Raw genomic sequence first — 14,747 nt, 5'->3', positions numbered from 1 at the left:
ATCCTTGATCATTTTAATCACCCTCCTCTGGGCACATTCCAGCTTAGAGTCAACATCTCCCTTCAATTGTGGTGCCCTGAACTGGATACAGTGTGATTCCAGGTGTGGTCTGACAAGGCCAAATAGAGAGGTTGCATGACTTCCCTGGATCTAGACACTAGACTCCTATTTATGCAAGCCAAAATCCCATTGGCTTTTTTTAGCTGCCACATCACATTGTTGGCTCGTGTTCACCTTCCTGTCCACAGGGACTCCAAGATCTTTTTCACACGGACTGCTGTCGAGCCAGGCGTCCTGCATTCTGTATCTTTGCATTTCATTTTTTTCTGCCTAATGTCTTGCATTTGTCACTGTTGAACTTCAATTTGTTAGTTTTGGCCAATCATCTCTCTAATCTGTTAAGATTGTTTTGAATTTTGCTCCTGTCTTCTGGAGAAGTAGCTATCCCTCGCAATTTGGTGTCGTCTGCAAACTTGATGATAATGCTTTCTAACTCTTCATCTAAGTCATTAATAAAGATGTTGAAAAGAACTGGGTTCAGAACAGAACCCTGCTTATGGCACTCCACTCGTCACTTCTTTCCAGGGTGAAGAGGAAGCATTAGCGAGCACCCTTTGGGTTCATTCACTTAACCAATTAGAGACCCATCTAACCATAGTCGTGGGGGACCTTGTTGAAAGCCTTCCTGAAATCCAGATAGGCTCCATCCACGATGTTCCCTGCATCTAGCCAGCTTCTAACTCTTTCGAAAAAAGAGATCAGGTTAGTTTTGAATGACTTGTTTTTGATAAATCCGTGTTGTCTCTTAGCAATGACCGCATTCCTTTCTAAATGTTTGCAGACCACTTCCTTAATTATCTTTTCCAGAATCTTGCCTGGTATCAATGTGAGGTTGACCCGGCAGTAATTGTTTGGGTAATTGTTTGAAGATAGATAAGGACATTTGCCCCCCTCCAATCTGCTGGGACTTCGCCTGTTCTCCAAGAACTCTAAGAGCCGTCGCAAACTAGGTTCCTGCGGGAGAAAACCTTGCTAGCACGTCCCTGACATCACGAGACTCCGCCTCTCACCCCACCCCTTTCTCCGCCCCTTTCTCTTTGCCAGCGTGGTTTTTCCTTTGCTAGGGCAGCATTGCCCGCATTTTCTCTCAGTTGGCAGAATTCAACTGAGGTCGAACACGGAACTCCCTGCCTTCAAGCTGATCTGACCTGCAGCAGGGAGTTCCTCAGTTCTCCATTGCCCCGCTTGGGCCAACCTGCATGAACGCGGCCACAGCAGCAGCTGCAACTTAGAGACCTTCTCATTACTGCGCTTTCTCCCCCTTCCTAACATTGTAACTAATCCCCCCAATAAAAGTATCAATTAATTGTAACCTTTTCCCTCTCCACAGTATTACTTTGTGTCTTTTCATTGCCTCAAACCTCTCTTTCCATTAACCTTTCTTCTCCCAGGTTGCAGATGACTGCTGGCCCTTCTGGGATGCGATTTTCGCGTCCCGGGGAGGCGAAAACTGTGTTCCCTTAAACTGTGGATACGGAAACCCCCTCTGGCCCCTGTATCCACGGGTCAACGGATCGCTTCAAAAATTGTGTCATTCTTCTCCCGGGAGAATTCTAAGATTAATGGCTACCTCGGTTTCGCTCCGCTGACCCCTCCACTCCGGGGAATAACCTTTTTTGTCTCTAAAACCTTGACCTGGAGCCCAGCTGTTTTTTTGGAGACGCTGCCGTGTCGCCACCATTTTGTGGATGCTCAGGGAGCCTGCTGATCTTGGGCAACTGTCGCGGTCACCCCAGAGGAACCCCAAGATGTTGGCAGGCTGCCTTGGTCCTTGGAGAAGAGGGATCTATAGTTAACTCAGTGGATCTTGATCTCCAACGATGGCAGCCAGCTCATACGAACGCCATGGACACTGGGACACCTTTTCCAACTTCCCCCCTTGGACTTTACAACTTTTATCAACTTCCTTCAACTTTTAAGAACTTAAAAAAACTTTTTGGAACTTTTTCCCAAACCCCATGAACTCCCCATCATGACTGGGGGACTATATGATTTCATGATATTGGACTCTTTTTGGACTTTGGTGGGTGGAATGGGTCCATATGAATTTCCTTTTCCCTCCATTTTTCCCTTGTGTATGCCTTATAAATCCCCTATGTGTATGTTCGTATATGAAATATGGGAAACCACCTTTCATGACCCCAGCAAGACACCAGTCTTGGGAAGTTCATTTCCTGAGGCAAATCGCTATTGATTTAAGATTTCCAACAAAGACTGATTGCATGACAATAGCAAGGCACTACTTGGGTTTCGGAGCAGGTCTGCCCGAGAAGGGCCCCCATGGTGAATAGGTCACCTACCAACAAAGGGACATCCTGCCTTCAGGGAAGATCAGGATGTCCCAGCTTTCTTCTCATTGTCATTTCCCTTGGGACTGAAACTCACACAGGTAACATCAAATAATCCAATATCTAAGTCAGGAAACTATCAGGGCTTGGTGGACGTGCCAGCCTTTTTCTACATACTTAAACCTTCCAAGACAATACCCAGCCAGCTTGAGGAATCTCTGATTAATCGCAGGCTATCAGGACACATATTGAGTTATTATAATCCACTCATCTGGACTCTCGGTTCATTGTTTTCCTCTTGAACCGCCTCCTCCGCTCTCATTGGACAAGAGCTCGATGTGGCGCTGGCTCTCTGATTGGCTGAGGTGCGGCTAAGCCAGTCGTGCCTCCCCTCCAGCTGATGATGACAGCCAATCAGGAGAATGACGGCAAAGGGACGGGGGGCAGGAAATTTGAACTTTGACAGTTCTGTTTTTCTATTAAAATGTACTACAATGTATTGAATGTATGTCTCTCCTGACGAACTATCGTGGTTTGACATCTGTACCAGCTGAACGAAATAAATACAGCTCGGTGGCTTTTCTTCAACTTTGGTGAGATTTATTGGAAAAAATCTGGGAAAATTCTATTGGCTCTTTCCTTTGTTCACCAGAATACCGGACTCTCGTTGGTGGGTCTGAGGGCTCCTCTCTCCTGGGTGGGAGCCTCTAAATTCTAGCCCGATATCACCAATGATTCCAAAATGACTTCTGCTAGTTCTTTCAATACTCTTGGATGTAGCTTATCCAGCCCTGGGGACTTGAATTTGTTTAGAGCAGCCAGGTATTCCTGGATGACTTGTTTCCCTGTTTGGGGTTGGAATTCCCCTAATCCTTCATCTACTCCATGTCACTGAAGTTGAGGACAACTTTCTTTTTGTGAGAAGACTGAGGCAAAGAAGACATTAAGTAGTTCTGCCTTTTCCCTATCCTCTGTCAGCATTACCCCACCTTCTCCTCACAGAGGCCCTATCACCTCCTTGTTCTTCCTTTTTTTATTGACATAAGCAAAGATGCCCTTTTTATTGTTTTTAATGCCCCTGGCAAGCCTGAGCTCATTTTGCACTTTAGCCTTGGGAACCTTTTCCTTACAAGAGTTGGTTATTCGTTTGAATTCTTCTTTGGTGATTTTTCCCCTTTTCCACTTCTTGTGCATGTTTCGTTTGAGTCTTAACCCAGTTAGAAGTTCTTTGGATATCCATTCTGGCTTCTTTGCACTTGTCCTGTTTTTTCTCTTTGTTGGCCCTAAGGATCCGACCACTTCAACTGCATTAATTAGGTCCTCTGCATTTATTAGAATGAGATTGCGAGTAGCCAATGCCCTTATTGCCTTTTCTACCTTCTGGACCATAAAATTGTCTGCAAGGCAAGCGAGGAATTTGTTGGACTTCGTACTCTTGGCCAAATTTGTTTTCCAGCAAATATCGGGATAGTTGAAATCGCCCATGACTACTATATCACTTCTTTGTGCCTGTTTAGCCAACAGTTCACAAAAGGCTTCATTGAGTTCTTCATCCTGGCTCGGACGTCTATAGTAGCATCCACGATGAGATCTTTTTGAGTCCCAGTTCCCTTGATTCTTATCTAGATGATTTCAAGCTGGTTTCCTGGATTGCAGTCTTGTATCTCTTCTGCGGTGTAACTGTTTTTGACATATAAAGCTACTTCCCCTCCTCTCTCCTTTGTTCTGTTTCTGTGAAAGAGGTTATAGCCCTCGGTGTCTACATTCCAGTGATAGGAGTAATCCTACACTGTCCTTATATCCCAGGATCTGATCTCAAATTATCTGTTTATCCCAGATTATATGACAATGAAGACTCAAATAATCCAGTTCAATGCAGATAACCTGGGATCCGATCCTGGGATATAAGAACAGTGCAGAAGGGACCTGAGTCTCCTTTGTGGAGAGAAAACATGGGGTATAAATAATGATGATTATTATGATAGTAATAATAATAATAAGAAGAAGAAGAAGAAGAAGAAGTACTCAATCAGCAATGCAATTTTGCCATTCATGAATGAGATGTTCACAGTGCAACAACTTTATAATGGACCTTTTTACGTTTGTCTCCCCACAAATAAATGACCAAAAAAGGGGGGCAGATGTGTTTGTGACGGCAATGGTAACCCCCTTGTGATACTCGATGGCGCTTATCAAACCTGACACGTCCTGCAGGACTTAAATGCAGTCACTTCCCATTTTCCACAGAGGAAGTATTTGCGGTGAGCGGAGGCACTCTCTCCAGCCATTTCCTTTTTTAGGCATGGAAAACCTCTTGCATTATTTCACTGAGGAAGTGAAGACCTTTGTGCCCCTGATCAAAAGGAGGAGCCTTCTATTATGAAAACCCTTCGATCCCACACTCTTTGCACCCACATCTTGCCTCCATTGACTCATCCAGAGGGGTTCATGGACTCTACCACATGCCAGGCGGCAGACTACATACCCCATTGTCCATGCTAGCTTGGCTGATGGGCCTAGGGGTGCATCTCTACACTGTGGAATGCAGTTTGACATGACTTGAACTGCCATGGATCAGTGCTACAGAACTGATTTCAAACAGTTCTAATGGGGAGGAAAAATGGCAGGCATCTAAAGAAAGGCTACCCTAGAAATGCTCCCCTTCATGACCACCTATTGTTGCAAATCAGACTTTTTAAGCTTCTGCTTACACCAAAAACAAATATAGGATTAGGCAGGATGCTGCTGGGAATTTACATATTCCGCTGTCAATAACAACAACAACAACAACAGCAACAACCACACTATGTAACAAAATTTGGAAATACTGTTCCAAGTGTTATTTCCTGTTCAATTGTACGGTACTTACTTTGGAAGTAAGTGTTACACAGTGTAATCTAAAAATCTGCTCAGAGAGCAATTCCTTTGTTTTCAGATGGCTCCATGCACCTAATCTTTCCTGCATGTAATAAATTATTTAAAATCTATTTATATAAAAGTCAAAGTATGGATGTTGGTTGGTTTGTGCCACAAAGGTTCCTCCGTGGCTTAATGGATTTGGACCAAACTTCCCACCCAGACCTTCGTTGTCCAACTTAAAATAATCAAGGGTTGAGACATTTAAAAAACGACTGGAGCAGAGGGATTGAAAGTGGATTGGCTGTTGCTAGGCGAAGTGGCCTTTGTGATGTCACTGGGAAAGAAAAGGAGCAAAGCAGACTGGCTGCTGCTAGGTGAAGTGGCCTTTTGTGGTATCATTGAGAAAGAAAAGGAGCAGAGTGAATTGGCTGTTCCTAGGTGAAGTGGCCCTTTGTGATGTCACTGGGAAAGAAAAGGAGCAAAGCAGATTGGCTGCTGCTAGGTGAAGTGGCCCTTTGTGGTGCATTGAGAAATAAAAGGAGCAGAACGGATTGGCGATTGCTAGGTGTAGTGGCCCTTTGTGATGTCACTGGGAAAGAAAAGGAGCAGAGCAGATTGGCAGTTGCTAGGTGAAGTGGCCTTTTGTGGTATCATTGAGAAAGAAAAGGAGCAGAGTGAATTGGCTGTTCCTAGGTGAAGTGGCCCTTTGTGATGTCACTGGGAAAGAAAAGGAGCAAAGCAGATTGGCTGCTGCTAGGTGAAGTGGCCCTTTGTGGTGCATTGAGAAATAAAAGGAGCAGAACGGATTGGCGATTGCTAGGTGTAGTGGCCCTTTGTGATGTCACTGGGAAAGAAAAGGAGCAGAGCAGATTGGCAGTTGCTAGGTGAAGTGGCCCTTTGTGATGTCACTGGGAAAGAAAAGGAGCAAAGTGGATTGGTTGCTGGTAGGTGAAGTGGCCCTTTGTAATATCTATTTATTGTGTCAGAAGCAAGTTGAGGGTACAGTTAACATATATTTTAAAACACAATCAAAGTTAAAAAACTTGGCATTGTACTAAATGTTCTTTGACCAGAAGCTGGCCACATGGAGTGCCTTTGGTGTCACTGTGAGGAGGTCCTCCTTCGTACATGTGATGGAACTCAGGTTGCATTGGAGTAAGTGGTCTGTGGTTTGCTCTTCTCTGCACTCACATGTTGTGGACTCCATTTTATAGCCCCATTTCTTAAAGTTAGCTCTGCATCTCGTGGTGCCAGATCTCAGTCTGTTCATCACCTTCCAAGTATCTCAATCTTCTGTGTGCCCAGGGAGGAGTTTCTCATTTGGTCTCAGCCACTGATTGAAATTCCAGGTTTTAGCTTGCCACTTTTGGACTCTCACTTGCTGAGGAGATCCTGTGAGTATCTCTCTTGATCTTAGGAAGCTGTTTCTTGATTTAAGGCATTGGCATGCTGGCTATTATCCGAACAGAGGATTGACTAGAGATGTCACTGCCTTGGTCCTTTCATTATTGGCTGCTGCTTCCTGGCGGATGTCAGGTGGTGCAATACCAGCTAAATGGTATAATTTCTCCAGTGGTGCAAGGTGTAGACATCTTGTGATAATGCAGCATGTCTCATTAAGAGCCACATCCACTGTTTTAACATGGTGAGATGTATTCCACACTTGGAATGCATATTCAGCAGCTGAGTAGCAAAGTGCAAGGGCAGATATCTTCACTGTGTCTGGTTGTGATCCCCAGGTTGTTCCAGTCAGCTTTTGTACAATATTATTTCTAGCACCTACTTTTTGCTTGATAATCAAGCAGTGCTTCTTATAAGTCAGAGCACGGTCCAGAGTAACTCCCAGGTATTTGGATGTGTTGCGATGCTCCAGTGGGATTCCTTCCCAGGTAATCCTCAGAGCTTGTGATGCTTGTTTGTTCTTAAGGTGAAAAGCACACATCTGTATTTTAAATAGATCAGCTGGTTTTCCCTGTAACAGGCAGTAAGAGCACCTAAAGCTTCGGAGAGCTTCTGTTCAACCATTTCAAAGCTCCCTGCTTGAGCGGAGATGGCACGATCGTCAGCATAGATGAAACTCTCTGTCCCTTCTGGTAGCGGCTGGTCATTATTGTAAATGCTAAACACTGATGGAGCAAGCAGGTCACTGAGGCAGGTCATTCTTCTTGGGACATGAAGCCTCCCCGCAGACCGTTAACACATCCAGGTGTCCCCTGAGCAACGTCTTTGTAGATAGCTGATTCTGTCACACCTGAAGCAACTTGCCGCCCTTTGTGATGTCACTGGAAAAGAAAAGGAGCAAAGTGGATTGGCTGCAGCTAGGTGACAAATGTATGAGGGGAAGGGAGGAAGGAGAGAAGGAAAGAAAGAGAAAAAGAAGGGAAAGAAAGGAAGAGAGAAGGGAGGGAGGGTGAAAAAAGAAAAAGGAGGGAAGAGAAACAAAAAGCGAAAAGGAATGAGGGAAAGGAAGGTAAAAAAAGAGAGGATAGGAGCAAATAAGAAAGAAGGGAAGATAAAGGGGAGGGAGAAGAGGGGGAAGGTGTAAGAGGGAAAGGAAGGAAAGGAAGGAAAGAGGCAGAAGGTGTGTGAGGGAAACGGAGGTAGGAAAGAAAGAGCCACAACGAAATAGAAAGGGAAAGAATTAGTGAGGTGTAGGAGAAAAGGAAAGAAAGGAAGGAAGGAAGGAAGGAAGGAAGGAATAAAGTAAAGAAGGAGGGAGGTGTATGAGGGAGATGTATTTATTTATCATATCAGGAGTGAACCAAGGGTACAGTTGTGATGTATTTGAGAAAACACAAAGTTTAAAAACTTGGCATTATATAAAATGTTCTTTGACCAGTAACTGGCCACTTGGAGTGCCTCTAGTGTTGCTATAAGAAGGTCCTCCATTGTGCATGTGGCAGGGCTCAGGCTGCATTGTAATAGGTAGTCTGTGGAAGCAACCAGATGAGGGAGATGGAAGAAAGAAAGCCAGTCACAGAACCTGCTCCAGAATGCTTCCATGGAGACATTGTGAGGTAGAAGCATTCATTATTATTATTATTATTATTATTATTATTATTATTATTATTTTGTACTATACTAATATTCTGCAATATTATTAGTCTGCCGGTACTAACATGCCTGTACTAGCCTCAATGGCCAATCTCGATAAAACAGTTGAGAGCAGAGGCATCACACTGGCAATGAAGATCTGCATAGTTAAAGCAATGGTTTCCCCGTAGTAACCTATGGATGTGAGAGCTGGACCATAAGGAAGGCTGAGCAAAGGAAGATAGATGCTTCTGAACTGTGGTGTTGGAGGAAAATTCTGAGAGTGCCTTGGACTGAAAGATCAAACCAGTCCATACTCCCGGAAATAAAGCCCGACTGCTCATTGGAAGGAAGGCTATTAGAGGCAAAGTTTAAGTATTTTGGCTACACCATTAGAAGACAGGAGAGCTTGGAGAAGACAATGATGCTGGGGAAAATGGAAGGAAAAAGGAAGAGGGGCTGCCCAAGGGCAAGATGGATGGATGGTATCCTTGAAGTGACTGGGTTGACTCAGAAAGAGCTGGGGGTGGAGATGGCTGACAAGGAGCTCTGGTGTGGGCTGGTCCATGAAGTCACGAAGAGTCAGAAGCGACTGAACAAATAAACAACAACAAACTAGCCTCTCCTTTTGGGCTGGAGCAGTGGTTCTCAACCTGGGGGTCAGGACTCATGGGGGGGGGTTGCAAGGGGTTGTCAGTAGGGTTGTCAAAGACCTTTAGAAAACACAGCATTTTCTGTTGGTTATATGGATTCTGTGTGGAATGTTGGGCCCAATTCTATCGTTGGTGGGGTTCAGAATGCTCTTTTACTATAGGTGAACTATAAATCCCAGCAACTACAACTCCCAGATATCAAGGTCTATTTTCCCCAAACGCCATCAGTGTTCAAATTTGGGCATATTAAGTATTTGTGCCAAGTTTGGTTCAGATCCATCATTGTTTGAGTCCACAGTGCTCTCTGGATGTAGGTGAACTACAACTCCAAAACTCAAGTTCAGTGCCCATCAAACCCTTCCAGTATTTTCTGTTGGTCGTGGGAGTTCTGTGTGCCAAGTTTGGTTCAATTCCATCATTGATGGAGTTCAGAATTGTAGGTGAACTATACATCCCAACAACTCCCAAATGCCAAAATCAACCCCCCTGCCCAACCCCACCAGTATTCAGATTTCGGCGTATCTGCTATTTGTGCCAAATTTGGTCCAATGAATGAAGATACATCCTGCTGCATAATGACAATTCCTAACAGTAGCAAAATTACAGTTATGGGGTAGCAACGAAAATAATGTGATGGTTGGGGTCACCCCAACATGAGGAATTGTATGAAGGGGTCGTGGCATTCGGAAGGTTGAGAAACTCTGGGCTGGAGTCTTCCCCAAACTTGGGACTCCCCCTCCTTACGCTTCCCTTCCAAGGCTGGTTTCTGTCCCACGCGCTTTGGGCGCATGACACAGCCATTGGCCCGGCCCGGGCACCTCCTCTCTGCCGATTGGCCCTTCCTCGGAGGCGTGGGCGGAGACAGAACTTCGGCGGGCTCTATAAAGGGCGCCCCGTCGGCGCCCGGCCCTCAGACGCCGGCGAGGGTCGTCGGTGTGGCTAGCGGAGCTTGGCAATGGGCTGGGCGGCGTTGGAGCTGCTGGGGCTGGCGCTGAGCGTGCTGGGCTGGGCGGGGGCGCTGCTGGTGGCGGCGCTGCCCATGTGGCGGGTCTCGGCCTTCCTGGAGCACAACATCGTGGTGGCGCAGAGCACGTGGGAGGGCCTGTGGATGGACTGCGTGGTGCAGAGCACGGGCCAAATGCAGTGCAAGGTGCACGACTCGGTGCTGGCGCTGCGGCCGGAGGTGCAGGCCGGGCGGACGCTGACGGTGCTGGCGGCGCTGCTGGGCTTGGCGGCGCTGCTGGTGACGGTGGCCGGGGCGCGGTGCACCACCTGCCTGAAGGCCGGGCGCGTCAAGGCGCGGGTGGCGGGCGGCGGAGGGGCGCTCTTCGCCGCCTGCGGCCTCCTGGTCCTCGTGCCGCCCTCCTGGTTCGCCCACCTCATCATCCGCAACTTCTACGACCCGGCCGTCCAGGCCTCGCAGAAGCGCGAGATGGGCGCCGCCCTCTACCTGGGCTGGGCCGCCGCCGCCCTCCTCCTCCTCGGCGGGAGCCTCATCCTGGCCGCCGCCCTCCGGAGCAACCCGCCTCAGGCCCCCGCCTTCCCCGTCAAGTACGCCGCCCCGCGGAGGAGCCCCTCCGCCAGCCCCACCGCCGAGTACGACAAGAAGAACTACGTCTGAGCCCCCGAGCGAGCGAGCGAGCGAGCGAGCGAGCGAAGAAGAAGGAAAGCCCCCTTGCCCTGGCTCTGGAGCAGCAGGCCTGGCCCAACTTGGGCCCTCCGGCGGCTTTGGACACCAACTCCCACCATTCCTAACAGACGGCAGGAGTTGGAGTTCAAAGCCCCTGGAGGGCCCAAGTTGGCCCAGGCCTGCTCAGGAGGCTCTCCCAAGGGCCCTGAACCACGCCAGGGCCTCTCCTCTTCAGGCCCATCAAAGTGCCCCGAAAGATGCTTACCCAGGCTGGTCCTCCCCAGGACTGATTCTCCATTCTTCTCTGCCTCTCAGTGCCCATCGAAGGGCCCCGAAAGATGCCCACACAGGCCAAGATGAAGACTGGCTCTCACCTAGAATGTTTGTCAACTTTTTTGTGCCTCTAAATGCCCTGAAAGATGCCCACACAGGCCAGGATGAAGACTGGCCCTTGCCTGGACTGCTTTTCACACTTTCCGTGCCTCAAAGTGCCCTGAAAGATGCCCATACAGATTCGGTCTCATTTGCTACTCCTCCACCCCTTGAAGTGCCCCAAAAGATGCCCACATAGGCTGTGACGAAAACTGGCCCTCGCCTGGACTGCTTTTCACAATTTCCATGTCTCAAAGTTCCCTGAAAGATGCCCACAGGGACTCGACCTCGCCTGGACTCATTTGCCACTCTGCTGCCCCTCAAAGTGCCCTGAAAGATGTCCACACAGACTTGGCCTCGCCTGGATTCATTTGTCACTCTGCCACCCTCGAAGTGCCCTGAAAGATGCCCGCACAGACTGGCCCTCACCTGGACTGTTTTTTGCCCTTTCTGGCCCTCAAAATGCCCTCAAAGATGCCCACACAGACTTGGCCTCACCTGTTCTGTTTCTCCACCCTTCCGCCCTTCGAAGTGCCCTGAAAGATGCCCTCACAGACTGGCCCTCGTCTGGTCTGCTTTTCTCCCTTTCTGTGCCCATCAAAGTGCCTTGAAAGATGCCCACACACACTTGCCCTCTCCTAGGCTGATTTGCCACCCTTCCACCCCTCAGAGTCCCTCAAAAGATGTCCACGTAGACCACAATGAAGACTGTCCCTCACCTGGACTGCTTTTCTCCCTTTCTGTGCCCATCAAAGTGCCTTGAAAGATGCCCACACACACTTGCCCTCTCCTAGGCTGATTTGCCACCCTTCCACCCCTCAGAGTCCCTCAAAAGATGTCCACGTAGGCCACAATGAAGACTGTCCCTCACCTGGACTGCTTTTCTCCCTTTCTGTGCCTCTTGATGCCCATCAAAAGATGCCCACCCAGACTGGCCCTCTTCTGGACTGACTCTGCATTCTTCTTTGCCCTTTTAAGGGCCGAGAAAGATGCCCTTTGCCATTTCTGTCCCTTCTGGTGGGCCTTCCAAGGGCCCCAGAGAGATGCCGGCTTTCCCAGACGTCTTCGTCAGGCCCCTTCAAAAGGCCCTCAACCCGGTCAGGTTGGGGTGAAGGTTTGCGCTCTCCTTGACTTTTTTTTCTCCCCAATTCTGTGCCTCTTCAAAGGGACCCAAAGGATGGCAGCTCAGCCTGGGTCCAGGGTCGCTCACCTTCCGGACCACTTCCCACCCTCTCTGTGCCTTGGTGCCTTTCGAAGTGCCCCCCAAAGATGCTGTGGCTGAAGACTAGCTCATGCCTAGACTTCCTCTTGACCCTTCTGTGCCCCCAAAGATGCCTACGCTGGCTGCGGCTGAAGGCGAGGGCTCTCCTGGATGTCTTCTCAACCCTTCTGTGCCTCTTGGTGCCCTCAGAGGGGCCCAGGAAGGTGCTATTCCCCATTTTGGACCTCCCAATGTCCCTCCTGATGCTCTTTGAAGGGCCCAGTCAATGGCCAGCTCTCCTGGTCTTCGTGGCACTGTTTCTGTTCCTTTCCAATGCCCCAAAATCATGCTGGGCCAAAGACTAGTGCTCTCCTGGACCTCTAAGTGCCTTTGAAGTGACCAGAAACATGCCGCTTGCCAATTCTGTATCTCTGGCGGTGCCTCTGGATGTACTTTGGAAAGCGCCCTGAAAGATGCCAGCTCTCCTCCGCTTCTGTGACTCATTCAGGTCCCGAAAGATGCCGACGCAGGCTGGGCTGAAGGCTAGCACTCTTCTCACTGTTTTAATTGCCTCTCGATGCCCAGAGAGATACCAGCTCGACCTTCACTGAGCTGTTTCTCACCATTTTTGTGCCTTCGCCATGCCCTGAAAGATGCCCACGCAGGCGGGGCTGAAGACTAGTACTCTCCTCTCCGCCTTCTCCCTGGCTCGGTGACTCTTTGAGGCTTTTCCAAGGACCCAGAAGGATGCCATTTGCCGTTTCTGTACCCTTTTGCTGCCCAGAAAGATGCCAGTTCAGCTTTGGCTTGCAACAAACACTCTCTCGGACCTCTTCTTTCCCTTTGAATGGCCTTTGGAGAAGACTGTCTTGCAAAAAGAACACATTCCTGAGACTTTAGGGCTTTGGACTCTGCACTGTACTAGTCCTCATTAAGTGATTTGCCACATTACTTCTTAATGAGGTGCCTCAGGGGATGACCAACACACACACACATGATATTTAAATTGACAGTTTGTACATTGTACTCATCCCTCTGCCAAGTGGGTCCCTTGCATTGTTTCCTAACTGGAAGAAAGGTTTTGGGAGCACCCATTTGAAATGGAAGTCAGCCCTCTGTATCCATGGATTCTGCATCCACAGATTCCATCCATCATTGCTTTTAAAAAAAATTTAATCCCAAAGGCAAAGCATTTTTTGCCATTTTATAGAAGGGGTGCCGTTTCAGTAGACCATTGTAGATAATGGGACTGTATACCGAACCCCGGTGGATACGGAGGGCCTTGTGTGTATTCATTTAAGGCTTGTATTCGGCACTGTTTTGTTCTCAGTGTGTCAGACTGCTTCTTAACCAAAGCAGCGTGACATTCATGTTCTTCTAAGTTCAATTTTCTCTGAATTGTTTTTGAAGAAATCATTAGGAATTGAATTTTCAGCTCATTTTGGGCATTGCGCCTATTCTAAATCAACGATCCCTGATGCTATTTTGATTAGTTTGATTTTTTGCCTGCAAGAAGGAGAGGGATTTGTCGAATATGTTGTCAGAGACTTTCATGGCCACGATCACAGGGTTGCTGTGAGTTTTCCGAGCTCTCTGGCCATGTTCCAGAAGCATTCTCTCCTGACATTTTGCCCACATCTATGGCAGGCATCCTCAGAGGTTGTGAGGTCTTTTGGGAATTAGGAAAGTGGGGTATATATATCCTTGGAATAATGTCTAGGGTAGCCTTGCAGCTTCAAAGCCTGGCTGCTTCCTGCCTGGGGGGATCTTTTGTTGGGAGGTGTTAGCTGGCCCTTTATTGAATCTTTGTAAGGAACCTGTTCTTTGAGTTTGAAGGCCAGTTCTTTGAGCATTGTGGTGGATTCAATCCCGGTTTGTTATTATTGTTATTTACTGTATTTGTATGCCACCACATGACCTTGGAGGTGTCTATGGACAACACTGGCTCTTTGGCTTCAAAATGGAGATGAGCACCAACCCCCCAGAGTCGGACATGACTGGACTTAATGTCAGGGGAAAACCTTTACCTTTTCTCACCCCTGAGGGGGCTCAAGGAGGTTTACAACATACTAGACTTAAGCAACTACAGGGTCAGATTGCCTTCCTCTGAAGTTCCTTTTCAAAACACGTGTGGACTTTGTGCACATGATTTTTTAAAAAAAGATTTATTTGAATGACCATTTCAGTATTACATACTTACCTCCAAATAAAACTTTTTAATGCATTTGGTGCGGAATCGGACACCGGTACTGGATCAGACGCAATTTCATGTAATCTTGGGGTGGGATGGGGGGGGATTCATCAGTGTTTTGAAATCCAAGACCTTTGTACATTTTATATTCTCTGTTTATTTATAATATATTATATATAATACATCTATCTGTCTGTGTTTCTTATTTTTTTAAAGAAGAGAACCAAATCCTGATTTCAGATAGGAAAACATTAACCGGGAGTGCATTTATTCTACGCTGTTGAATTAATGCAGTTTGATTCAATGCTCTGGAATCCTGGAAGCTCTAGGTCTTTGTCAGAGAAGCTAAAGACTTTGTGCAACTCCCAGGATTCTATAGCATTGAGCCACCACATTTGATGAGATGTCAAACTGTGTTAATTAGAAGTGTAGATGCCTCCCAAGTCTCCCTTGGTTTGAT

At 47.6% G+C, this 14,747-nt stretch overlaps 1 protein-coding gene across 1 annotated transcript; it reads left to right on the top strand.

Annotated features, from left to right (window-relative positions):
- Positions 1-9,817: 9,817 nt before the first annotated feature.
- Positions 9,818-14,471, top strand: CLDN5 (claudin 5). Its single transcript, XM_060785887.2, has one exon. It carries the CDS (start codon positions 9,849-9,851, stop codon positions 10,512-10,514), a length of 666 nt encoding a protein of 221 aa, XP_060641870.1. The 5' UTR covers positions 9,818-9,848; the 3' UTR covers positions 10,515-14,471.
- The last annotated feature ends 276 nt before the right edge of the window (positions 14,472-14,747 follow it).

Source organism: Anolis sagrei, chromosome X (genome assembly GCF_037176765.1).
Source record: "Anolis sagrei isolate rAnoSag1 chromosome X, rAnoSag1.mat, whole genome shotgun sequence".
NCBI lineage: Eukaryota > Metazoa > Chordata > Lepidosauria > Squamata > Dactyloidae > Anolis > Anolis sagrei.
This window is presented reverse-complemented; position numbering and strand designations above follow the sequence as displayed.